Raw genomic sequence first — 27852 nt, forward strand, 5'->3', positions numbered from 1 at the left:
TATAACTTACGGACAACACAATATTATAATATTATGTTTTGCCTGTCGTAACAAAAAGTGACCATATATCATTTCTTCATATGACGAAGTTGTAAGAAATTTTATTAAAAAACGTTATTAGGTAATAGTAAGTACCTAAATACATACGATTAGCATATTTCGTTATATCATGATATCAATTGAGGTTTATAAGACAATAAATAATATTGATAAATTTTATATATTCAGAGATTACTTTGTCTGTTGTAAAATGCCGATCGTGCATTAAGTAATTTGATTCCAAAAAGATGGGTGTAAAATTACTTTTTGTAATTGTAATTGTGAATATAAATTTTGTGTGGAGTGGAAAACATGATATTTATGAAGGGTATTTATTTAATTTTTAAAAAATTAAACCAGCTTTTCAAAAAATATACCTACTATATTATTTCTTACATAATTCATTCACGGATAAATATTTATTTTTATTTTTGTTTTCACTTACCTACTAAAAATGAAGCTTAGGTACATAACTATAAAATGTCGGTTTTAGTTGCTCTGTTCATGGCGTAGTGTTAAATAACGATGAAGAGCTAAACATACTGCAAGAACTGGAACTAAAATTGAATCTAGATGTGTGGCAACGTGGTCTGCCGGCCGTACGTGATGCGGTCGTCATGGTTACCCCGGAGAATAAGCCGGAATTCTTCAGTACGTTGGAAAGTCATAGCATTCAATACTATGTACAATTAGAAGATGTAGTTCAGTGAGTATTGTATAAATATTTCTTAAAAAAACCAGTATTAATATTAAAATATAAATTATAAGGCCTTTTAAAAAAAGGGCTTCATAATCTTTACGTTTCAACCAAAGAGGTCGAATAAAAAATAAAGTTTAAAAAAAAGTTACTGGCTGAATAGACTAGCGGCGCGCCGGCTGTATTGTTAAAAAATAAAAAGCTAGGCGCCTTTTTTCTAGAAGGATTTAAAAATGGAATTCTTCGATCGCTACATTATTTTTCTGTTGTCAAATAATATATTATGTATTACCATATTACACAAGCGTGAAATAAGTTCCAGCAACCAATTCAGAGTCTTTTAGAAAAGTTTATTCTATGCTTGGATTTTCTAATGTGAACATCAGAATGTTAAAGCCAATGCTGAATAGGTTATAATAAGTATGATGGTAATTTTTCGACACGTTAACAAATCGAATTTCCCATGCTTTAAATACAGACCGGAACCACAGTATTACAATATTGTGCCGGAACATTACATCCACAGTACTTTATCACAATTCATATAACGATAAATCATAAAACGGTTCATATAATTGATACAAAGAATTATTTGTAACAGAGCGCTGGAGAATCATGAAGCCGACGTGATCAATTACAAAATGAGAAGAAGCAATGGTGCGATGCCTTTTAATGACTACCCTCGTTACGCTGAGGTAAAATGTTACTGTTGAAAATGTTTTAAATGTGTATTGAGTGGTTAAAAACGTGACCAATTGGAGCTGGTCGATATACCTAGTAAAGTCATAAAGTCAATAGTTTAGGTTCAAATAGTAAATATCTAGATAATATGTGTATGGTACAAAATATATCTATACTAATATTATAAAGCTGAAGAGTTTGTTTGTTTGTTTGTTTGAACGCGCTAATCTCGGGAACTACTGGTCCGATTTGAAAAATTCTTTCGGTGTTAGATAGCTCATTTATCGAAGAAGGGTATAGGCTATATATCATCACGCTAAGACCAACAGGAGCGAAGCAATGCGGGTGAAACCGCAGGGAACAGCTAGTGTTTTATATAATTAAATTAATTATTAATTATCTATACTAATATTATAAAGAGGAAACCTTTGTATTTTTGTATGTTTGTATTTTATTTGATTTCAAAATTTCTTTTACCATCACTTAGAGGGATTGGTATAGGCTATATTTTATCCCGGAAAACGTAAATTATATGTACCACGGGCGAAGCCGGGGTGGACCGCTAGTATATCATAATTTAATTTAATTATACGACGCGGGTCTTCGCTCGATTGAAATAAGTAGGTATATAATATGACAAAAAGGGTTAATTGACTACTGATAGATAAACTTTATCAGTGAGTCGTAAAACTGGCCTGACTAATGTTGAATTTAAGTCTTATTGCACGCCTCATAAGCGAAGCGTTGAGGTGGGTACTACTGTCACTTCGCGCAAAACATCTGATTTTTCAAACTTAAAATGTCTTTATGTATCATACATTGCACTTGTAAGTTAATACATACACACACATATTAAGAAAAAACACTATTTTTAACGTTCATGATATTTTTGATGTCATTTTTGTTATTTAAACTAGTTAAAAAACAGTTTAAAAAAGTTCTGTCTTGGACGTCCGTGTGTCTGTATGTGCGGATCCTTTTTCTTGTTAACACGATAGCGACCGAAATACTTTACTAATCGAGTCTTTTTTTTTCTCTTACGCTTGAGTATGCTCAGGAATAGAACCCTTTCATTTTTCAGGGTCTGATTCGATGTGGTTTAATTGTTATTAAATAAACAAAAATAATAATTAATAAATATTTATTAAAAAAAATTATGAGGCGTGCACTTTTGGATTTTCCAAATTATTTTTGGTCTATTATTGAAATAAATATAATAATAATTGAGTGCGAAAGCGGTTGAGATTTATTCAATAAACGATTAGATAAGTTCTTAATTAACAAAATGCATACTTATCCACAAGGCTGGTTTCACTAAAATCGAGTTCCTTTTGAAAGCTATCTATTTAATTAAATTTCATTAAGATCGTATCAGTAGTGAAAGAGGGAAGCTGCGACTTACCTACTTAATATGTATAATTTATATTCTAGTAGAATTTTAACATGGTTTCTATTTTAAGTTTATTAAATAGAAACTATCTCTGATTCCTCTAAATCGATATACCGATTTAAACGTTCGTATAATAAGATATGTATAAAATTGATTTTTTTCTTATAAAGAAATCAAATCATTGTAAAAATAATGTTTCATAGACCGGATACATTACATTATATTAAAACATTACGACAAAAATACATTTGGTTTGAAAAGAGAGGTTAATATTATATGTATTACTAGCTTTCCGCCCGCGGCTTCGCCCGCTTTGTCTAAAACATAATAAATCTTAATATAAGTATATAAATCTCGTGTCACAATGTTTGTCCTCAATGGACTCCTCGACCACTAAACCGAATTATTATAAAATTCGCACACCATGTGCAGTTCGATCCAACTTGAGAGATAGGATAGTTTAAACATGTAGGTACCACGGGCGAAGCCGGGGCGGACCGCTAGTTTTATACTAAAACCTTCCTCTTGAATCACTCTATCTATTAAAAAAACCGCATCAATATCCGTTGCGTAGTTTTAAAGATTTAAGCATACATAGGGACATAGATAGGGACAGAGAAAGCAGATGAGTGATTATAAACAATATTCAGTGGCAAGAATTTCGTTCACTACAAAATACTTTAATTTTTAAGCTAGTTTATAATATCATCCAAAATCTAAAGGGTTTTACCAATATTACAGATAAACGCGTACATGGAGAGAATAGCGAGGGAATATCCAAACATTGCCACTATAGTCACTGCTGGTGACAGTTTTGAGGGCAGGCCCATTAAATACTTGAAGGTAACGTGTGTAATATCACAGTATACAGATACAACCAGTAGGGAAACTTCATACAAAACGTTCGAAGTGAAATGGCTTACGCACACAAGCAAGCGTGTAAATTACGAGAATCGTAAGTGTATTAAAATTACGATTGACAGATATAAGAATATAATATAATAATACCCTTATGATTCTCGTAAACACCATTGCTTGTGTGCGTTGTGCGTTGAACGTGTTGTATGAAGTTTCCTTACTGGTTTAATTTGTATATTGTAGTAATATGGTGTAATATTGTATCCGACTAGGTGTGACGTGCAATCACGTGTTTCTATAGCTCATATGTTATTTTAATACAACTTATGTAATAGTAAAGTTTCATCAAAATCCGTATAGTAGTTTTCGTGACGGAATAATAAACATACACACATCCAATTTAATTTTATTATGAAATTTATAATTTAAGTAAAAAGGTGTAGATAGGTGACCAATAATATACTAAATTTGATCATCAAAAACGGCACTCCGATTAGTCATCCCAGTTCTTACTGGGCTGACTGCCATTTCTGGTATAATAATAATTATAAATATTTCAGGACAATTTTTACACATGGCACAATCTGATCCCATACTAAGCTTTCGCTTGTGTTATGGAAACCAGGTGGCTGATACTTACATATTTTTTTTAAATAAATACTTATATAGATAATTAACACCCAGACACAGAGCAAACATCTATGTTCATCACACAAATATTTGCCCCGGGTGGGAATCGAATCCACGACCTCTGGCTTGGAAGGTAAACTGGAAGGGCAACTACCAACCAAGCCAACCGGTCAGTCAAATCGGTATAATTCAAATATCATGAGCAAAAGATACAACAATAAAATGTGGCTAATTAGCCACATTGCCAATCCCGGAGCACTAACCTTACACCTTTTTACTTATACCATCAATTCCAGATATCAACAACAAACTTCACCGACACTACGAAGCCGATCTATTTCATGGATGCGGCATTACACGCGCGCGAGTGGGTCACGACCCCAGTTACTTTGTACTCTATACATAAACTTGTAGAAATGTAGAGGATTTGGCTTCTGAAGAGAGGGATGTGTAACATTACACCTTTTTACTTATACCATCAATTCCAGATATCAACAACAAACTTCGCCGACACTACGAAGCCGATCTACTTCATGGATGCGGCATTACACGCGCGCGAGTGGGTCACGACCCCAGTCACTTTGTACTCTATACATAAACTTGTGGAGGACTTGGCTTCTGAAGAGAGAGATCTATTGGATGTCGACTGGATTATCCTACCATTGGCCAATCCGGATGGTTATGAATATTCCCATACTAATGTAAGTTGTGGAATCGTGAAGTTATTAATTAATGATTTGAGAAAGTTTTTTATTTGGTTTGTATTTATGTATGTTAAAAAAGATTTATTAGATTACACCTCTTTTTAGGGCAATAACTACTTTTATAAACTAAATTTTACTGCCTATTTCAGTTCTAAATATTCATTTAACTTGATTTTCAAGAGAAGAGTAATGAGAGTTTTTATAAATTCTAACAAATTTTTATAACACCCAGGTAGCGTCTCTTGTTTGTGTGTATATTTCTGCTTATATGAATCGTGCGTGCGTGAGAATGTGTGTGTGTATCTGTCATAAAAATATAATACAAAAAATCAATATTCTAAACTAATACCCACAGGAGCGTCTCTGGCGCCGAACGCGTTCCTACCGTCCCGAGATCAACGAAACTTGCTACGGCGTAGACGGCAACCGCAACTTCGACGTAAACTTCAACACCGTAGGTGTCTCCCCCGACCCTTGTTCTAACACTTACCCGGGCCCATATGCCTTCTCCGAACCAGAGACGCGTATCATCCGTGACATCCTTCTAGAACATTCTGGAAGGATCCAGATTTACATGAACATTCATTCTTATGGGAACTATGTGTTGTATGGATACGGTAACGCGACATTACCGAGTAATGCCATGGAGCTACATTACGTTGGAGCGGCGATGGGCGCGGCGATGGATGCGCTGAAACTGTCTAAAGCGAATTATTATAAAGTGGGGAATAGTAATTTGGTGTTGTACCAATCGTCGGGTAGTGCGCAGGATTATGGACAGGTGAGGATTGGAATACATTTTTTATGTTATTTCTTTTGGTTATGCGTATTCAGCTTTTTATACATTTTTTGGTTAACGATTGTTCCCTTGTATATTCGCGAATAAGATCTATCCTCCATAAAATCCCGATTCAGAACGAAGTCGCAAAGTTCATTATAAAAATTAACTTTACAAGCAATCTCTTCCGCTTTAATTAACAATGAAAAGTTAAAATACGGCATAATAATACTTTGGAAAATATTTTTACCCATAATTTTAATAGACTTAAAATTCAAAACAGTAGTTGTAATTTGCTGTAGCTCAGTGCTCTGTTTAATATGAGATAACATTTTTAATATAAACGTGTTTTAATATTCGAAATACATGCCATAAAAACGATAATCATAATATTGTTATCGCTATCAGCTATGGAATTATCATCAAATGACCTAATCGTCGTGTGATAAATAAATTTTTATGCATTCTTAATGTGTATCGTATAATATTTTGATCGAGTACAAAATGTCATGTAACTGATGATTGAACACAAAACATCCCTAGTTATATTATATGTATATATGCAAAAGTAGCTCTATCTGCCTGCCTAGTGCCCACGTCTTTCTATCACGCCTAAACCTCTGAACCGATTAGGATGAAATTTTATAAAAATATATGTTAGCGAAGAGAGATATTTTTGTAAGTTTGCCTTTAACGACATAGTGAATACATTTTGAAATAAGCTACATTACATTATTAAAAACAATTGCTTAGAATTAACATTTTTACCTTATTTTCAGCTTCACGTACCATTTTCCTACACCCTGGAGTTACCGGGCTACACCTATTTGTTCCAAGTGCCACCAGATTACATCGAACAGATCAACAAAGAAACCTGGGCGGGGATCGTAGAAACTGCACGATTAGCCAAACTGTTTTATAGAGCTGGATTATAATAAAAATACAGTTATTAACTTATTTATGACATTTATTTATTTAAATATAGCACTGTTAATATAATAAAAAAACATTCAATTATTACATAGATAAAATATTAAAACTATGTATTTCAATAATATTTTATTAATGAATTGAACATATTCACTTAAAAAAGAACAAAAACACAATTTTTTTCGCTTTCCAATTTTATAAAGTTATATTAAGTTTTCAATTATAATAAAACATGTTCAAAAAAGTATCTTGATGTCAATGTTCAATTACTCGAGTAGCAATTATTTTCTTTCCAGAAAATTCTATATATTTAGAAAACATAATTTGTTTGGACATAATATTTGAAAAGTTTAGTAAGTAAACTAATTTAAAGAAACCATGTTGAAATAACAAAATAACGTAGAAGAAAATAAAAACGTCTAATGTAACGAAAGATGTGATTTATCGCTGTAATAAGTCTTTATATTTTAAGTTTTTTGCTCTTTTTATATTTTCTAAATAATAAAAGCTGTAAAATAAATAATATAAATGTATAATATAAATGTATAGCTGTATAATAAACATCAAACATATTCCAATATTCTACATATTTCCAATAGTTGTATAGTTTTAGATTAGATTTTCCAAGTATTCGTTATTATAAAATATTAAACATTTAATATGGACTTTTATTAAACTATCTAATACAATACCTCCTAATGCCAATAAAGTTACCTCTTTCAAAGAATATTTCAAATATTGCTTTATCTTACTCAATAATAAAAAGCTGAAAAGTTTGTTTGTTTGTTTGTACGCGCTAATCTCAGGAACTACTGGTCCGATTTGAAAAATTCTTTCGGTGTTAGATAGCCCATTTATCGAGGAAGGCTATAGGCAATATATCAATATAGCAGAGCATTGCGGGTAAAACCTCGGAGCACAACTAGTTTGAGATAAAAAATTTCAGTTAAAAATTCGTAAGGAAATTGATTCATAAATAACAACCTAGTCACTCAAGATCGCACAACAAAAACATTAATTCTGAAGCTGTTGAATTACGCCCAAAGTTCAAACAATATTCACCTGAAACAGATAAAAATTCAATTTATAATTATTATTCTTCAATATCTCCTGATCAGGGCAGACGGAAATTGAAAAATCGTCACCGCACGAACAAATATTTTCGCTATCTATTCAAACTTTGGGTTATTTATCGTTGTAGATTCTATTGAATTCTATTAAACTTTCTCAGCATACAAGATGTTCGTAACTTACAAGTTCGCTGATAAATTGGCACGTTCATCTGATTTGGAGGAATTTATGTGGATATGTACGTTTTATTTCGTTATTTTTCCGGTTGCGCAAACAAATTCGGGATGCTATTGGTTATTCTGAAAGTTTGACTATCGATATATGTACCTATTCTTTAAAATAGGGTGATATTTGTCATGAATTTATACTTCCGTGAAGATGGTTTTTCATTTTGAAGACTAAGATAAATAAAATCATAATAATATCACTACATAGTATAAAACAAAGTCGCCTTTTCTCTCCCTATGTATGCTTAAATCTTTAAAACTACGCAACGGATTTTGATGCGGTTTTTATAATAGATAGTGATTCAAGAAGAAGGTTTTAGTATATAATTTATTAGGTTTTAGACAAAGCGGGCGAAGCCGCGGGCGGTAGGCTAGTTTGAATATAAGACGGAAAACTGAACTGATGATTATTTAACTGATTTATATAGATAATAATAGATATGTACTTGAAATTGAATATCACGTTATTTTTTGGTCAAAATGGGCGGTAAAGTTTCTATTATCCGTTTTTGCTTCTCATCAATTTACCGGTAAATGTAGTTCGATCGAAAGTCGCGGACCGAAGCTAGTTAAAATTTTCAATCACAAAACGTATACTTATGCTATAAGGCATGAATGCAGTACGCGTAATTAGAATCAAATTTTTCCTACTTTAGATGTTTTTATATGTATACCACAGACTATAGCAAGGAATATCTATTTATTTATTTATTTATTTGGGTACATCGACAGATCGCGCATACATCATTCCTTAAAAATAAATAGAAAGTAAGAATATTCTAATGCTTGACCCTATTATAGATGTACACAGCATTATAAGAAAAACTAAAGATAAATGTAGTTAATGAGGATGTTTTATATACTTTATATAACTTTGTATAGGTGCTATTTTGCACTACCTACAGTTTATGGTACTATAATAGTATATTAACCCCTTCAAAATAAGTGAAAGGGAAAGTTAATCCAGTTCGGGCGTAAAAGTGTGTCGCACTTTTGTGTCGACATAAATAAGGCTGAATTAACCGCAATATATCTCGAGGGTTAGGCCTAGGGTACATTATGTACGTATTTGTTTTATTAAGCAAAGACAAATACCAAGTGATGTATTGCACATGTTCTGTATATTGAAATAATGTGGGCAAGTAAGTAATAATATGTCGTAGGATTTATAAAAAATAATTATTTTTTAACAAAAAACTAAATCGCATCCAAATGTCTACTGCTGGTCAGAACTGCAGAATATTTAAATGGGTTCGACCGTATGGCATTTTCTTTCAAATGAAAAAAGGATCATCAAAATCGGTTCACCCAGTCGTAAGGTAACAAACAAATAAAATACACTCGAAACTGGAGAAATTTTTTTTTGGGTGGTTGCAAAAGTAATAACAGGCGATCATAAAAACTCCATCTTTTTGTTTTTTGAAGTCGGTAATAAGAGAAATCTTCAATTATTTTATCTATTCTATTTTTCATACATCAATTTCTAGAAATTAAAAGGACGACTGTTTAAACAAGAATCAGGATGCAATATCCTCTAGTCAATCATATTTTAAATTCGATTCTAACAAACAGCATCTTTACTGAACGATTACTTTAAAGCTAACTGGTTTTATTTCTGAAGATAACTTTTCTCGGTTATATATGCACAGGATATTAAAATGATACAATCTTATAGGAAGTAAAACGTATGAATTCACTCAATGTTTTATTTAAGCTCAATCTTTCTCGTATTTACTGCCAGATGTTAATTATAGTCAAACTATCTATTTACAATGTTTCTAATCAATTTTAAATTTTTTGAATCCGTTCTATTAGTTCTCAATATTTAACACGTGCATAAAAAAGCCAAAAAATATGCACGCATAAAAGTGTATAGGAAAATGTAAGCATACTTAAAATCCTTATTATTTTCTAGTATTGGAATCCAAAATACGATTATCAATCTTGCAAGAGCTATCCATTCCTATCATTGATTCCTTGCATCGATCAAGTGCAGGACACTTTGGTTTTTCAGGTACAAGAATGCCCCTCATCTATCTTCTGAACTTCTTACTTATAGCCGTATCAAGTAAGACTGACAAATAATTTTTTATTTCGTTTTAATTAAAAAAAAACTCTAAGAAATAAAAGCTGTAGTGGTTGACTTTCCATGGAAACTAATAGCTTTGCCAATCATATAAGTGAATGTCAATAGTTAATGCTTTTATGGAGAAGACAGTAAAATTGAATCCATCAAATAATACATTTTTATAATCTATCTTTACTAATATCATAAAGCTGAAGAGTTTGTTTGTTTGTTTGAAAGCGCTAATCTCGGGAACAACTGGTCCGATTTGAAAAATTCTTTCGGTGTTAGATAGCCCATTTATGGCGGAAGGCTAGGCTATATAACATCATCTCGCTAAGACCAACAGGAGCGGAGCACTGCGGGTAAAACCGCGGAGCACAGCTAGTAAGGTAATAAAATGAAATTTATTGAAGATCAATTTCAATATTATATTAAAATGTATTAGCAAATGTTGCTGATTTTCATTTCACTCACTGGTCTAAAGTTAAGATTTCGATCTTTTAATTTTCCAAATCTATCTGGGAACAACTATGTTATTTTTTGGCATATTAAATAGGATATTTCCACCGTGTGTCTCAGCCCTTATTCAAATGTGCGTACGGTAAACCTCGATCGACTTACCGGTAATGTACTGCTAAATTAACTTTTGCCAATACGAGTTGCTAAGTTATTCGGTGGCAGGTGACGTGCAATGTTACGAGCCTCATAAATGCACAAATTTTCTCTGTTTATGATGAGGCAAATGAAATAGGATTCTTTTAGTAAGACTTCTTTGTGAAATATATAGATTATAAATGGAAAGAGGTGGATCTACACTACAATATACAAATTAAATTGGATTTATTTTATTAAGATAAACTGGAAAATTACTTACCTAAGCTGTTATGCGATTACTTTTATCAGCAGATTTTTGTATATTATTTTCTCGTAATTTGAACATAGACAATTTTTCCAGGCCTGCGACGGAGCCGGTCGACGCTTCAAACAACTAGTATATTATAGTAAAAATAAAATAAAGAAGAGTTTTTTCTAATAAATAATAATACTTCGACGCTTTTGACTAAATTATAGAACACAGTAGGTTGAGTTTACTATATTAAAGTACAGGTACAATTGCTATAAAATTAGTGCTTGATTTAACATATCTCCCGTTTTAATCCAACTTAGGTAAGATAATGAGTAAATTTAAGGACGCGTTTACGAATCTGACAAAAATAAGCAGTTTTTCGGTTCATTTTGCGACAAAATAATACAAAACCAAATTTAACTAATAATTACTATAGATAGATTAATCCTAAATGGTAGGAACTTTTTTGTCGAAAATTTTGGTTTATAATATTATAAAAAATATTTCGACCAAACTGATTAATAAATTAAATACAGTAACTCATAGGCTAGATCGGAGCCAAGATTAAAATCTAGCATTGGATTAATCACTTTTTAAATTTCATTATCAATTTAGTATCCGCAAAATCTATTATGAAATTGAGGATAAGGCAAGTACATTATATCAAATAAAATGAGTATTGTAGATTACACCATGATTAGATAAAAGCTGATAGCTGTTTTGATATTATGATACAATATTTAGTATATTACCATCGAGCAAGATGGACTTAAAAATATTATTTACACTTTTTGTGTTAATCCATTTATGTTTTTGTAAACATGAAGAGTATGTTGGGTAAGTTTTATATGTTATTCTATATATTTTAATTTTATAACGTATGCCATATTCAGTTCATTCATATCAGTCCCCAAATTAATTTGTGTTAGAGATTTTCCTCAAATAATATTATCAAGCAAATTATTATTTATAATGTCCTATAATATTTATTTATTACTAGCTTTCCCCCGCAGCTTCGCCCGCGCAGTCAAAGAAAAACCCGCATAGTTCCCGTTCCCGTGGGATTTCCGGGATAAAAAGTAGCCTATGTCCTCTCTCGGGTATCAAAATATCTCCATACCAAATTTCATGAAAATTGGATCAGTAGTTTAGGCGTGATTGAGTAACAGACAGACAGACAGAGTTACTTTCGCATTTATAATATTAAGTATGGATTATTATTTATTTATCAATATGACGTAAAATTGTTTTTAAACAAAGTACGAAGTACGAGGCTCAATTGTATAGTATATATTATCTGTGCTAGTAGAGTAAAAAATGTTTAAACAAATAAGTTTATTCTTAATAACTTCTACTCCTAAGAGAGAGCCCTTAGGCACTCGGAAAGTGCTCGGAAGTTTCTAGGTTTCTAGGTAAAGCACAAAAAATCGCTAGATTTTTTCAATAATTTTAATTAATAAGAGTCAAAATGATAATATCCAACAAGTCGATTCATTAAGTCTTATCTTCCTCAAATGCATGTTTTCTTTGTTTATCATAAATTCCATTTAAATTAGTTAACAAAATATTATATTATTACTAGCGGTCCGCCCCGGCTTCGCCCATGGTACATATTATGAAAAATAGATGTTGGCCGATTCTCAGACTTACCCGATATGCACAGAAAATTTCATGAGAATCGGTCCTCCCGTTTCGGAGGAGTATGCAGACTAACATTGTGACACGAGAATTTTATATATAAGATAGTCAATATTCTATTTAATGAAAATAAATAGAAGTGAAAGTGAAATAAATAGAAGTGTCAGAAGTGAAACTTCTTTGGCAAGATTCTAAGATACCCAAATCGATGCCTTCCATAACGTGACGGTATTTCCATGACGCGACCTTGAAATTTTACTCTCAATGCGCCTAAAGAAGTAGAAGTTCACTTCAAAAAGTATTCTCAAATAATTTGAGTACAGGAAAATAGTATTTTTGAGTTCATAGTTTTATTCAATTATATGTTTGTATTTTTCTTGTAATTTAAAATCCACGTTGTTCTAAGGAAACACAAAACAATACATAAAAGTCGTCTTTCGTCTGACAAAATCAGCTTAAGTTGTTTGACTGTTTCAATGTTTAAAATAACTTTTGGAACACTTTGCTTTTAGCTTTTCCATCAATATTTTATTGTGTTTTGTTTATTTCCGTATTTTGTTTGGCAATGTATAAGTAAATTGATCCGAAGTAAAAAAAAACTGAACATAACATTTAATATAATCTTGTTTATAAGTAAAAAAATATGTGTGGCACTCGAGGACTGCCGCGGTAAAGCTATTGCATAGCATCGTATCTCTGTGCCGGTTGGAGTGGGGGTGTTAGGTTTTTTCGTTACGGAATTTTTACATTCGGTCGCCGCTCTCAAATTCTAAGCTATGCAATAGCTTAAAAATCTATAGTATAGTAACTAATCTGTTTGTTGTATGTAAGCCAATATACAAAGGGGATTAATTTAAAAGTAGCTATGTTTTGAAAGAAACAAGAATTTATTTAACGGTTTAACGAACTTGACTATTTTTTATTCTTTTACCGTTCTTTTGCGTTTACGTTTACAATATTACAATATGTATCAATTATCATACGTATACTCTTTATATCTAAAGGAAAATATCCTATAAATATCCTATATATCTATAGGAAAATTAACATATAAAATATGTAATAAATAATTATTTCAGGACAATTTTCACACACACAGCACGATATGATCCCATATTAAGCTTTCGCTTGTGTTAACCAGATGGCTGATAAACATACATATATAATTTTAAATTAATACTTATATAGATAATTTATATTTATCAATGTATATTTCCAGATCAACAGTACACGGTGTCGTATTACGGAATTTAGATGATATAAAACTAATACGAGAACTAGAAAGTGATTTGGATTTAGACATATGGCGGGCTGGCTTGCCTGGTGTCAAAGATGCCTATATCATGGTCAGGCCACAATATATGGAAAAGTTCTTGGCAAGACTGGACGAAGCTAGTATTCAGCATTATGTTCACAACAATGATGTTGTCAGGTAAATGTGTGTTTTATTGACTGACATGGTCGATAAATGTCTTGCTTATTATTAATGAACTGCTTTTTAATATTTTGATTAAGTAGAAGATTTTTTGCTAGGTTGAATAGCCAAACAGTTACATAATTTCTTAAAAGACTGCGTAGATTTGAAATAATAAGAACATGTGAAAAATTTAGTTTAATGACAACTTAGCTTAATTAAAATCTGTAAAAATTGTGAATTATAGATAGGTATATTAAAATAAAAATAAGAATTACAAAAATGAAACATTTTTAACTTTTGTAATAGTAACATTATCAAGCAATTACAGAAATACTTGAACTTAATATTGTAACTTATACCGAGACAATAGCACTCGTAATAAGAGCAATTATACTCGACCAAATGCTGAATTTAACAGCTTAAATTATATCCAGATTAGAAATAATATTACACACTAGATGTGCCCTACGGTTTTCCCCGCATTGCTTCGCTCATAATTATTGGTCTTAGCGTGATGATAATATATTATCCATACTAATATTATAAATGCGAAAGTAACTCTGTCTGTCTGTTACTCAATCACGCCTAAACTACTGAACCAATTTGCATGAAATTTGGTATGGAGATATTTTGATACCCGAGAGAGGACATAGGCTACCTTTTATTGCGAAATATGTACCACGGGCGAAGCCGGGGCGGACCTCTAGTAGCCTCTAAGTCTTCCTCGATAAATGGACTAACAGTGAAGTAATTTTTCAAATGGAACCCGTGATTCCTGAGATTAGCTCGTTCAAACAATCAAACTTTTTTAGCTTTATAATATTATTATAGATAACATAACAATACTAAATACATAGCTTAGATGTTGAATAGTTACTGGAATAAATGAATCCCAAAATAAAATGTCTTAAAAGAAAATATATAAAGTAGTGTTTCTCCAATGTAGTTACGATCCCTCGAGACTATGTTTGAAGAGCGTTGAAACGTTTTAATATTTATTCCAAGTCAAATATATTGAGTTTGTGTTCAGAATAATATAATGTTTGCACAAGGGTCTATTTTATCGTTTGAATCAAAAGTATCGGTTATTTTTAAGTTCTTTCATGCATTATATTTATTTGTTTTATCTTATAAATGCTATAAAATTAGTAATTACATCATAATCGAAAGCAGCTCTATCTGTCTGTCGATATGTTTCCTCTTCACATATCATATGAGTGTCACATGTGATTGTCACGACGGTTTACAATAACAACTAGCTGCTCCGCGCGGTTTCACCCCCGTGGCTCCACCCCTGTTGGTCGTAGCGTGATGATATATAGCCTTTAACCTTCTTCGATAAAAGGGCTATCTAACACTGAAAGAATATTTCAAATCGGACCAGTAGTTCCCGAGATTAGCGCGTTCAAACAAACAAACAAACTCTTCAGCTTTATAATATTAGTATAGATGTAAGGTTATGACATTCATCCATCAGTCCCCGGAATCACAGACACAATAGAAAATCTATTGTGTCGTGGCCCGATCGGGGCGCTCGGTGGTCAATGGGTTAAAAAAAGCCGACATAATTCCTCCCCCGAAAAGGAAAAAATACCAACCTCTTGATCTCATTACGAGCTACCTTATTAAACGCGTAATTAACTTTATGACATACTATTAAAGAATTCAGTAATTAAAATGTTCACGACCCTGCAAGGCTGAGCGTTATCTCGACGAAAGCAGGCCATAAACACGAGTTAGTCCTCAGTATGTTTATGGTCCTTTTATTCACAGCTTACATTAACTTTACGAGATGCTTTGATGTTCTGATTTAACTAAACAAACTAAATATTCGACAGATTATTTAGTACTAGCTGTGCCCCTGTGTGGTCTTAGCGTGATCATATAATATAATGACCTATCGATTATCGAAATAATCAGCGAAATAATTTTTCAAATCGGACTTGTGATTTCTGAGATTAGCGCGTACAAACAAACAAACCGTATCTTTTTGCCATACCGGAGCAACGCCTACTCAACTCTCCAATCCGCCGCAGTAATCAAAATTATTATTTTTTTTTGTTTTTTGTGTGTCTAAGGGACACTAAAAATTTCTCAGTCTTATAATTTTCATGAAGTTATACGAAACAGTCCTGAAATATACCAAAAACATCATTATAATAGCCGATTAATTTACGAACGACCTAGATATTCTTGAATCAATTTTCCATTTAAGTTATAAGATTTCACAAGCGAACGATAACAAGAATATTTTGATTTGTGTAATTTGATTTGATTGTTTTTATTTTAAGAGAGATTCCGTATAAATGAGAAGGTAATTGAAAACGGCTTTCTTTTTGTTAAGTTCGAATGCATTGAAATCTCACTCACATGCTAGTGTGACAAACATTTATCTTCTTAGGTGTTGGTTACAATTTATTCTGTTTATTACTGATAAAAAATTGACGATCAATCTAGTCAGTAGATGCTAATCTAACAGAAATGAATCATATGCAATAATGTTATTTAGTCTATAACTTGCAGAGACTGCGTCAACTTTACCTTTTTATGAATAATCCTGTTCCCATAGAAGAAGAAAATCTGCTTATGATGTATGACTTATAGTTCCAATATAAGAAAATAAATTAGGTTAATGATATACAATATAGTGTTTATTTGTTTACAGGGCCCTCGATGACTTCGAAGCAAGGTTTAATCAATGGAAGTTGAGACGGAACAGTGATGCGATTTATAACACGTATCCTAGATATGGAGAGGTAATCTTTTAACTATTTTTTATACTTACATTTAAACAAAATTTGAATATTGTTTTAAAATATTATTAGCATAATATAAAATATGTTCAATCAATGTTGGCACTCTATTTCTTATCAATATTGTACTGTCTCTACATTACACATTGTTATTAATACATACTAGTATATTATCTGAGGTATATACCATATATATTTATTCATAATATTCATATATATTTAAAACTAATTTAAATCAGCATTGAGCATAATTGTGTAACATTTTATTATGCAGGGAAGTATGAAGTATGCTGAATAATCATAAGACCGTTTAATATCCGTTTAACTTCCGCTCTCTTTTTTATATACACTGTATAAGTCCAATTTTGGAGCTAAATGAAATTTCATTAAAATGAAACATCACTTTTTAATTAATGTCCACCTTAATGACATGATATACAAATTCAACTTCGTTAACGATGTTTCAAATCTTACTTAAAATAATAATTAATCGACTTTATTCCTAGATCGAGGCTTATCTAGACAGACTGGGTCGAGAATATCCTAATATTGTGACTGTAGTGAATGCAGGTAACAGCTATGAAGGACGACCAATGAAATATGTTAAGGTCAGTTATAATTTTAATAAAGAAATTTATAAAATTAAATGAGAAGTTATAGATGAATTATTACACTTTGTTTTTGCAAAGTAATAAATTATTGCACTAGGATGTGTAAGAAAATTGTTATAGAACTTAACATAAAGAAGATATAATTTTAATTACGAATTAAAAGAATATCATGCATCTCGTATAGAGCTTCGTATTCTTTTATTCGATTTGAGATAAATAAATTATCATTATTTGTCGACAAAAAATTAATATCATCTCATTCTATTTTGTACAGAAAAATTTAAGTTTCCAGAACAAATTAATCGAGAGTTTCTATTCAAACATCTCCAACATACATTCTAAACACATTTCAGATATCAACCACGAATTTCGAAGATCCATCCAAGCCCATATACTTCATGGATGCGGCAATGCACTCCAGGGAGTGGGTGACTCCACCAGTAGCACTATACACCATACATCGCTTGGTTGAAGACTTGAGAGCTGAAGACAGGGATCTTTTGGAGAACATTGACTGGGTTATCATGCCTGTGTTCAACCCGGATGGATGGGAGTTCTCTCATGTTGAGGTGAATACAAATATTATTGTTTTGTTTAAATAAATATTTCAGGACATTCACAATTATTCGCGTAAATCAAACACAAATAAATACATAAAGTATTTATTATTATGGTTAAATACAAATTGAGAATAGAATAGTAAATTAAAATATACTGTGGGTATGTATAAACGGGCAAAACATTTATTTATTAAAAAATAATTTTTCAGGGAATTCTTCATCTTCAGGGTTTATAATTTTAAATTATTTAATAATTAACTGTAACAATAGCAGAATAAGAGTATAATCAATTAATGTCTGAGTTACATTTTAATTGTCGCATTGTTTTCATTGTTTATTCGTTTTTGAAAATCAATTAATTCATTCAAATGAAATTCGTTCGCTATGAAAATAGGATAATGAACTAAGCGGCAGGAAAAAACTCTTATGAATTGGAGCTTCTTTCTCGAACTTGAGTTGGTCGAACTTCTATTAAACAAGAAATGCACCACTCCAACAAAGCAAACTTTATTTAATAAAACAGTATTAATTTCCAGAACCGCATGTGGCGCCGCAGTCGCTCCTTCAACGCGTCGATCAGTCCCATCTGCTATGGAGCCGATCTCAACAGGAACTTCGACATTTTCTTCGGCACCTTCAGTGTCTCCAGCAATCCTTGCTCCGACATCTACCCTGGACCATTTGCCTTCTCTGAAGTCGAAAGCCGTAACGTCAGAGATATGCTCTATTTATATTTAGACCGTATCCAAATCTACATGAACATGCACAGCTATGGGAACTTTATCTTGTACGGTTTTGATAATAACACGTTGCCTCATAATGTGGCGCAGTTGCATTATGTGGCTGCGGCTATGGGAGCGCATATTGATGCAAGGAAGATGGCGGACGCTCCGTACTACGCGGTTGGGAATAGCAATTACGTTCTGTATGGCGCGTCGGGGACGTCTCAGGATTACGCTCAGGTAATGTTTAAGAAAGGAAATAGTTATTTTACACCGACACCACAAAATACAAGACACTCACGCGTAATACAAAACAAAAAATGTTGTGTGGTTTTATGAAACCACGGTAAAAGTGAAACTGTTCGAACGGTTCCGAATACTGCTTTGTGTAGCGCATGTCGCGTGACGGTCGGCTGCCGAGTAGATACCTACTCGGCAGCCGCGATACGTACGCGACATGCGCTACACAGACCAAAAAGTTTGAGACGATGTAATAAAAGTTTCACTTTAATAAAAAAGTAGTGAAATATTAAAGAAAAATAATGAAAGTTTTGCTCAATCAATCTAATGTTGGCATGTTTTCATAAAAAATGATTACTAAAAATGTTGTTTAAATACTTAATAATAAAGGAGTTCGTTATTTTAAATTTATTTTTAGATAAATTGGATTTAAGAAGTAACTTTACAATAAGCCCTACCACATGACTTACCAAGTTGTACTGCATTTTAAAACTATAATCTTAAAGTACATGTATTTATCTAACTGCTAACACATGACTTACCAAGTCGTACTGCATTTTAAATTTACAATGTATATGTTTTATATGTATTTAATTAACATTTTGTAATTTTTGCAGGCAATTGGCGTCCCATTTGCCATAACGCTCGAGTTGCCAGAATTCGACGGCTACAATTTTCTGGTACCGCCAGAATATATTGAACAGATAAACACAGAAACTTACGCCGGTATAGCGGAAACTGCCAGATTGTCGTACTTGTTCTATCGTGATAGACTTTAAATATTTAAATATTTATTTTTTATTTTTTATTGTCCTAGCATACAAACTGAACCTTAAAATAGAAACTTAAAACTAAATCACCACACATGGCGGCCTTATCATTAAAGAGCGATCTCTTTCAGGCAACCTATGTATAGTAATAGTATAAAGGGGGAGAATAACTATCTTCTGAAAGTTTAATTCATCATTTTTAGTACCCGAGTACTAAAAATGATGAATTTTTTTTAATCGACTAGGCAGGTACCATTATTATTTCACGCTTTAAAAGACCAGCCCCCCTAGACAAGTGGCTTTCTATTAGCGTAAAGTTCAATAGAATAGATTATGAATGTATGAAATTGACGTTTGATTACGACGACGACGATTGATTACGTCAATCTCATACATTCATAATCTATTCTATTGAACTTTACGCTAATAGAAAGCCACTTGTCTAGGGGAGCTCATTTGTTTAAAACTTTGCACACGTATCAAAATTATTATTAAAGGTTCAGTGACAATACAATAATTTCATGAGTTTCTCTTATGAAAGCATGTTTTTCTAACAGCTATATTTAAATATACTTATCTTTATATAATGTACTCCATCTTCTTTAATCTTTATACACTTAGTACAAACTTGTTATCTATTTAATGTATAATGAGTGTATTAATAATTGCCTTTGTTATAGAAACTTCTTACTTTCCTAATTGAATATAAGAGTCAGTAAGTAAATACAAACAAGTGAAGTTCGTGAAAATTGTATATTGAGAAGTAATTTAATATTTACTTTTATTTGATGAAAATTAGTCATGTGTGTTTTTGATAAATTCTTTATAAGTTTGTATCTTTTTACTGTGGTTGAAGCTTGTATCATAAAGTGTGTAATAATAAGTAAATTATTGCCATTATATTTAATAAAGTCTAACAATGTACATGTTGTGTTTTAGTCTCCTTTTCTGCCCTTACCTACAACTAATCGCTTGCTTCAGCTCCGATTCAAAACTAAAAAAAAAAAATAGGATTTTTGCCCTGCTGCTGGGCATATTCCAAATTCGGTGCAATAGTTTCGAAAGTTACTTCTTACAAATTTAACCTATAAATATTAAAGAGGAAATTATACACACTTAAAGAATTGAGTAGGTTCCTAATTATTGGACTCTACATATCTTATTTATAAAAGTGACTTGAGATCTATACTTACCAATATTATAAGCGAGAGAGTTTGTTTGTTTGCTTGCTTGAACGCGCTAATCCCAGGAACAACGGGATCGATTTGAAAAAATACTTCATTCACTGTTAGATAGTCCATAATTCGAGGAAGGAAGCTTTATATCATCACGATAAGAGCAATAAGAGCAGAGTAGGTAACGCGGGTAAATCCGTGGGCATAGCTAGTAATTTATAAAAGAGCTGGTAATTACTTCGTTAGTCTTAATACTATTATAAAGGTGAAAGTATGGATGTATGGATGTTTGTTACTCTTTCACGTAAAAACTACTGAACCGATTACAATGAAATTTAGCACACATATAGAGGGTAACTTGGATTAACACATAGGATAGGTTTTATCCCGGAAATCCCACGGGAACGGGAACTATGCGGGTTTTCCTTTGAAAACGCGGGCGAAGCTGCGGGCGGAAATCTAGTATTTTTTAAATAATCTACCAGTATAAATATTTTATCTACAGTTTTCATAGTGGAAAGAAGAACTTATATTAAAACTACACGTACGTGTCGAAACGCAATTCTTTCTCAAAAACTGAAATTTACATTTTTATAACGAATGTTAGTTTTCTTTTTTCTTTTATTATTTTGCAAGCATTTAGTATAATATTATAAGATAAAAGACTTTATATTCACTGTGAAGACTTCAAAATTATATCATTTATAGTTTTATACATACTTATACTTTGAAAATGTAGTGTGTAGTGTTTTACTACATATACTTTGAAATTGCATATCCATATTCGTAATTCAGGCTTCTAAAAAATAAACTGAACTGAATAAAAGCACGTAAAAATGATTTAAAAAGCGAGTAATTGATTTAATTATCTTACTACCTTCAATAGCTGACAGCAAGCATGACAAGACAAAAAATAAAGTTTTAATAAATTTATTTTAGTAAATTCATATTACATGCCTTTAATATTATAAATAACTACTAATATTATAAATGCGAAAGTTTGTGAGGATGGATGTATGTGTATGTTTGTTACTCTTTCATGTAAACTACTGAACCGATTACAATGAAATTTAGCACACATATAGAGGGTAGCTTCGAATAACACACATACTATTAATTATCCCGGAAATCCCACGGGAATGGGACAGTACGGGGTTTTCTTTGAAAACGCGGGCGAAGCCGCGGGCGGAAAGCTAGTAAACTGAAAAACTACTTAGATTTATTCAAAGATAAGTTGTTTATAATTAGGTTGCATAAATGTATCAATCAAAGTACATTAACAATATGTTTTACAATAATTTGCTTGTTTTACATCAATAATTTATTATGATTAGATAAGTATTATAGTTATGTGATTATAAATAATCCTTTCTGATAGTAGAAGGAATTTTGATTTTATTCTAAACGTCCAGGTGCAATCAATAAGTAATAAGCATGGATTTGAAAATTTTCTCGTTATTTCTATTAATTTTTGTTCAAACATCTTTTGGTAAATATGAACAATATGAGGGGTAAGTCAAGTGCACAAATTAATCTTGATAAAAAAATTATTCATAAAAATAATAGTGAAATTGCATAATATTATTGAGTGAATTATTTTATGGAAAAAACAGGGAAGTATTTAAATTTCAAAATTTAGTAATTTAAATGTAAAAATCAACAAGCACACCATAATATTTTTATATACGTTTAGAGAGAGTGACATAAGCTACTTTTAATGTGATAAAACGACTACTTTCTAAGTAGATTTTCTTCGAAAACGCGAGTGAAGTCACGGGCAGCAACTAGTCTAGCAATAACATGTACCCAAAGATGTCAAGGACCGTAATTAAATCCCAATTTCAGATACAAGGTCTACGGCGTTGTTATCCGCAACCAGGATGATATTAATTTAATACAAAGGCTTCAAAATGAATTAGATCTAGACATCTGGCGTGCAGGCATGCCTGGGGCTAGACACGCTGATATCATGGTCGGACCTAAGCAGAGGGAAATGTTCGTTAAACATTTACATTCGCAAGGGATGGAGTATTATATTCGTGAGGGGAATGTTGCGAGGTTACGTGTTTTATGGTTTCTGTTGTATCCACGCTAAACTTTCATATAATTATTATGTGTGTCCTCAATTATTGCAAACATAGGGGAGCAGCATCGCGAATTGCTGCGCTTAGCAGTAGCGGTCAGTGTGGACCCGGTTAATGGCATATTTATCGAGCAAATTGCTCACAACTATAAAACAAAATTGGATAAAAATCATTCTGAGGTGCAAATTCTGTAGTATTTTAATTTGGGAGCTCTCAAGGGACAAAAAATTTACCTACAGATTCTTTCATGAAAGGATAAAGACTTTATCATACGTCGTTCTCTATTATTTTGTGTGAAAGTTAACGTGTTTGTGTGATGTTGTTTGTAGTTAAATTTCTTTAAAATGTAAAGCTCCTTCGTTACTACCATTTATTAATTATAATAAGAAACACACACAACAGAAACACAGAAATCCATGTCGAAAAAGACGTCCTTATTGCTAAAAAGCAATGTCTCCTACAAAGAACATAAACGTATTGTTGTTTTTTTTTTACTTTTAACTTTTGTCGCGGGAATTTCGCCTGAGGACATCTTTTATGCGTATTTTATCGCTAGCGGAGTAAAAGATTTATACGTTCATATAAAATTATACTAATGTTTGTCGAAGAAACAAAGAAATACGTTCTTCTTATGTTTAATACATGAGTCTTTGAATCCTGGGGGCGATATCCAATTCAATTATTCACAAACCCTGATATATTAGATATATATGCCTTTTAATGATTGGGATCTATCTATTTATTGACATTGGACTATAAACATAGGGTCCAATCGTTGTAACATAATATACATAATACTAGTTTCAGAATACGGCTTCACACGCGTGATAGATAGTTACACTATTGTATCTACAAACATCTACAAACCGGTTTTTCATGAATTAATTACAGAGAGTAATCCTGTAAAAGGTCTACCTCTGAAATGACTCTTAAAACCCCTTTAATGTGTTTAAATAAATCCCCATTTCCATTATTTCAATAAATCTTTAGATTCGTAATTGGGAAGGTTTCCTTGTTTTTTCAGCAAGATTAAAAATTTTGACGAAGATCTCATTAAGTGGACAAGAAGCCGTCAAAATGTGGAAGTTTACAATAAATATGCGAGAGTAGCAGAGGTAATAAAACAATATAATATTAATGAATTAAAGAATCGGTATTGCACCTACGGTCAGTTGAACGCTCTTCTCTAAGGAACTATTGGCCAACTAATAACCAATTTACTTTTGTGTTGGAATATCCAAGGCTTTAAATGACGTAGAAAGAAGAAGACGTTTGACCTTTAGCAAGCAGACAAAATTGCGTGGATAAGCTAGTATTATTTAAATCGATAACATTATTTTGCAGTCTGTTTAAATATACATTTTATCCCCAGACTATCCACACCGCCATTACTCATACCGTTAAAATAAAATTTATATAATACGTGTATTTCGAGAAACTTTTCACTTATCCTTTTTCTTTATCCTTTGTCTTATTTTAGCGACGACGAAAATAGACTACAGAGATATTATTATTTCACGAAATGAATAATGTTTTTTACAGATTGATGCGTATATGGAGAGATTGGCGCGGGAATATCCAAATATTGCAAAGGTGGTGACAGCTGGATTGAGCTTTGAAGGTCGACCAGTGAAATATTTAAAGGTATCAATAATGGTTTTACAACTACTGGTGTTCTGTTACGCTTATCTGTAGTTAAAATTACAAAATGGTCCTGGTTTTAATTCCTGGTGGAGGTCTGGAAGGACACAGAAGGCTCATTACCTACTTTTTTCTGAAAGAAAATCGACCAGTGAAACAGCTGTATACATAGTGCATGTCCTTTACCCCAATAGGGACTTCAGTCTTCTATTTAACGGTGCTGGTTAACATCAAGTAGAAAATAATTTTCATCTACATGACTATCTTCTTTCAGATATCAACAACGAATTTCGAAGATCCAAGCAAGCCCATATACTTCATGGACGCGGCAATGCATGCCAGAGAATGGGTAACTACTCCCGTAGCGTTGTATACCATGCATCGTTTGGTTGAAAGTTTGCGGGATGAAGATAGAGATCTGAGGGATAATGTTGACTGGATCATACTGCCTGTTTACAACCCAGATGGATATGAATATTCTCATACTGATGTAGGTGAAACGTAATAGCTAAATTTCCAAATAATACAGTATTTTGTCCAAATTTAAACATGATTCGTGTTAATGTAATATTTTCCTATGTGAGAAATTTTATAACGTTAAAAAGTGTCAATCTGAATGTATTTATCATATAGAATTCGTTAATGATCAAAATCTTTTCCTAAGGAATAAGTTATTGTATACCTAACCAAAAAGTTTAAGTTTATGCATGTACATTCTATCTCTATGAGTTTATGTGAAAAAGTCATATGTCGAAGCTAAATTTATTTTTTATATATTACTAGCGGTCCGCCCCGGCTTCGCCCGTGGTACCTACATGTTTAAACTATCCTATCTCTCAAGTTGGATCGAACTGCACATGGTGTGCGATTTTATTATAATCGGTTAAGTGGTTTAGGAGTCCATTGAGGACAAACATTGTGACACGAGATTTGTATATATTAAGAAGATGTAGTTATTAAAACACAACTTTTAAATGCTGATATGAAAACTTTATTTTATAATTTAAAGCATTACATTACATTACATACATTACAATTTAGATTGTGCGAACACGAACATTAGACCACAAACCAAAGAGACAGGAGAAGGGCAAAAACAGTCCCTTTTTACTATACATACTACACAGACTATAATATAACAGTTAACCATTACCAAAATACAGATTATAATATTTGTGTATTAAAACAGTTATAAAAATAATAATAATTATTCCAGGAACGCATGTGGCGCGCAAGCCGCTCATTTAACCCAGAGATTCACGAGGAATGCCGCGGCGTGGACCTCAACCGTAACTTTGACATCTTCTTCATGGAGATCAACGCTTCCAACAACCCTTGCTCCAGCCTCTATGCTGGTCCCTACCCCTTCTCTGAAATCGAAAACAGACACGTTAGAGACATACTTCACTCGCACTTGGATCGTATTCAGATCTATTTGAATATTCACAGTTATGGAAGCTTTATACTGTACGGGTTCGATAATGCTACGTTGCCGGCAAATGTGGCTCAAATTCATACGGTTGGAGCTGCAATGGGAGCTCATATAGATGGGAATAAACTGCCTAATATGTACGATTATTTGGTTGGTAATAGCAGATTTGTTCTGTACCCTGCTTCGGGTACTTCTCAGGATTATGCACAGGTTGGTTTTAAATTTATTTAGGTACAAATATTTTGCCTTCTTCCCACCGTAAATATGAAGACTAAGTTTTTTCGTGTTGCTGCAACGTCGTTAGTTATAATAGAAATATTTTAAATCATTCTGTAATAATATCACATTCATCTACCACCATCATAAAATAGCCGTATTATTATTAGGTTAGGCAAAATTTTACTAACAAAAATGAGTTTTTATATCTGCTCGAATAAATGTATTGTACTATTATTTCAGGACATTGGCGTACCCTTCTCTTTCACATTGGAGTTGCCAGATATGAATGAATATGGGTTTCTAGTACCTCCTCAATACATACCTCAAATAAACTCAGAAACGTGGGCTGGTATAGCGGAGTCAGCACGACTTGCTTCAATATTTTATAGAGTTAGGCGTTAAACTGTTATAAATATATATTTTTTTATTATAATGACGTTTTATTTGTCCTGCTATTAAAGTACTTCATTATCATTTAAATTAACCTCATCCCGTTAATTTATTACGTAATCGCAATAATGATGTCAATAAATTATTACAATTTGGTTTGAATGTAAACATAATTTACATAACTACTGCATAGTATAAAACAAAAACGCTTTCTCTGTCCCTATATCCCTATTTATGCTTAAATTTTTAAAACTACGCAACTACATAATTCGGTTTTTTTAATATATTATATAGATAGAGTGATTCTCGAAGAAGGTTTTAGTATGTACTCATATACCTAATTTATTAGGTTTTAGACAAAGCAGGCGAAGCCGCGGGCGGAAAGCTAGTAATATACAACATGGAGCTTTATAGGTTTGTAGCAATGTGAATATATTATCTAAGTTCGTCCATCTCTTTAGAATAAATAAATAAATAATAAATAAATAAAGTTTATTTGACTCAAAAAACAAAAGCACAAGGTGTATACAGATCGTATTTGCAGGTACATACATTTTTATTTTACATACAGAGTTCTCTTCTCTCTTTAGATCTCTTTAGAAGACTTCATAATATGACATTGCGATCGTTTATTTTCAATTCATAAAGTTGTTTTTTGTTTTTGTCTATTAATTTACTTCTATTTATGTCAATTGAGACACGAGATAGTCTAGAAACTGTAAATTGAAACAAATTCTAGGAAAACTTAAGTAAGTAGAAGCCCTACAATAATAATGTCTTGTCTTTCCAAGGCTAGAGCTCAGACATTACCTAATTATCTAGGCTATCTAAAAAGACCTTTAAAGATTTATTTTTCTTTATTACATTCAAATTTATTAGTAATAAATGAGTGAATATTTAAACATTAAATTTAATAAACGAAATGTTTTAAGTTGTTATCCTTATCAGATATTGATTTTGAATTTCTTCATAATGAACTAATAGTTAGTTTAACATAGTTAGTTTTTGGAAAATATTTGATATTATATCGGATTATTGCCGTGTGATATTTATTGCTTACTAGTGGCCCGCCCCGGCTTCGCCCGTGGTACATATTTCGCAATAAAAGGTAGCCTATGTCCTTTCTCGGGTATCAAAATATCTCCATACCAAATTTCATGTAAATTGGTTCTGTAGTTTAGGCGTGATTGAGTAACAGACAGACAGAGTTACTTTCGCATTTATAATATTAGTATGGATTGGATTTTCTATGAATTAAGTAGGTACATGGAATCGTTTGT

General features: G+C 32.1%; 3 protein-coding genes across 3 annotated transcripts; all 3 read left to right on the forward strand.

Moving 5' to 3' along the window:
* Positions 1-552: 552 nt before the first annotated feature.
* LOC149899326 (carboxypeptidase B-like) lies at positions 553-6724 on the forward strand. The gene is made up of 6 exons (XM_090114426.1): positions 553-745; positions 1338-1431; positions 3549-3650; positions 4784-4996; positions 5355-5780; positions 6557-6724. Exons 1-6 carry the CDS (start codon positions 657-659, stop codon positions 6710-6712), a joined length of 1080 nt encoding a protein of 359 aa, XP_089970552.1. The 5' UTR covers positions 553-656; the 3' UTR covers positions 6713-6724.
* Positions 6725-12153: 5429 nt separating this feature from the next.
* On the forward strand, positions 12154-19641 carry LOC149899327 (carboxypeptidase B-like). The gene is made up of 7 exons (XM_090114644.1): positions 12154-12158; positions 13778-13990; positions 16641-16731; positions 17235-17336; positions 17693-17908; positions 18436-18861; positions 19479-19641. Exons 1-7 carry the CDS (start codon positions 12154-12156, stop codon positions 19638-19640), a joined length of 1215 nt encoding a protein of 404 aa, XP_089970770.1. The 3' UTR covers position 19641.
* A 2579-nt stretch (positions 19642-22220) lies between these two features.
* LOC149899328 (carboxypeptidase B-like) lies at positions 22221-26723 on the forward strand. The gene is made up of 7 exons (XM_090114534.1): positions 22221-22317; positions 22652-22864; positions 23915-24005; positions 24433-24534; positions 24806-25021; positions 25748-26173; positions 26423-26723. The coding sequence occupies exons 1-7, from the start codon at positions 22241-22243 to the stop codon at positions 26582-26584; spliced, it is 1287 nt and encodes a 428-aa protein (XP_089970660.1). The 5' UTR covers positions 22221-22240; the 3' UTR covers positions 26585-26723.
* The last annotated feature ends 1129 nt before the right edge of the window (positions 26724-27852 follow it).

Source organism: Colias eurytheme, chromosome 21 (genome assembly GCF_061535395.1).
Source record: "Colias eurytheme isolate Ceu_HAF_F1 chromosome 21, ilColEury1 Martin Lab GWU primary, whole genome shotgun sequence".
NCBI classification, from domain to species: Eukaryota; Metazoa; Arthropoda; class Insecta; order Lepidoptera; family Pieridae; genus Colias; species Colias eurytheme.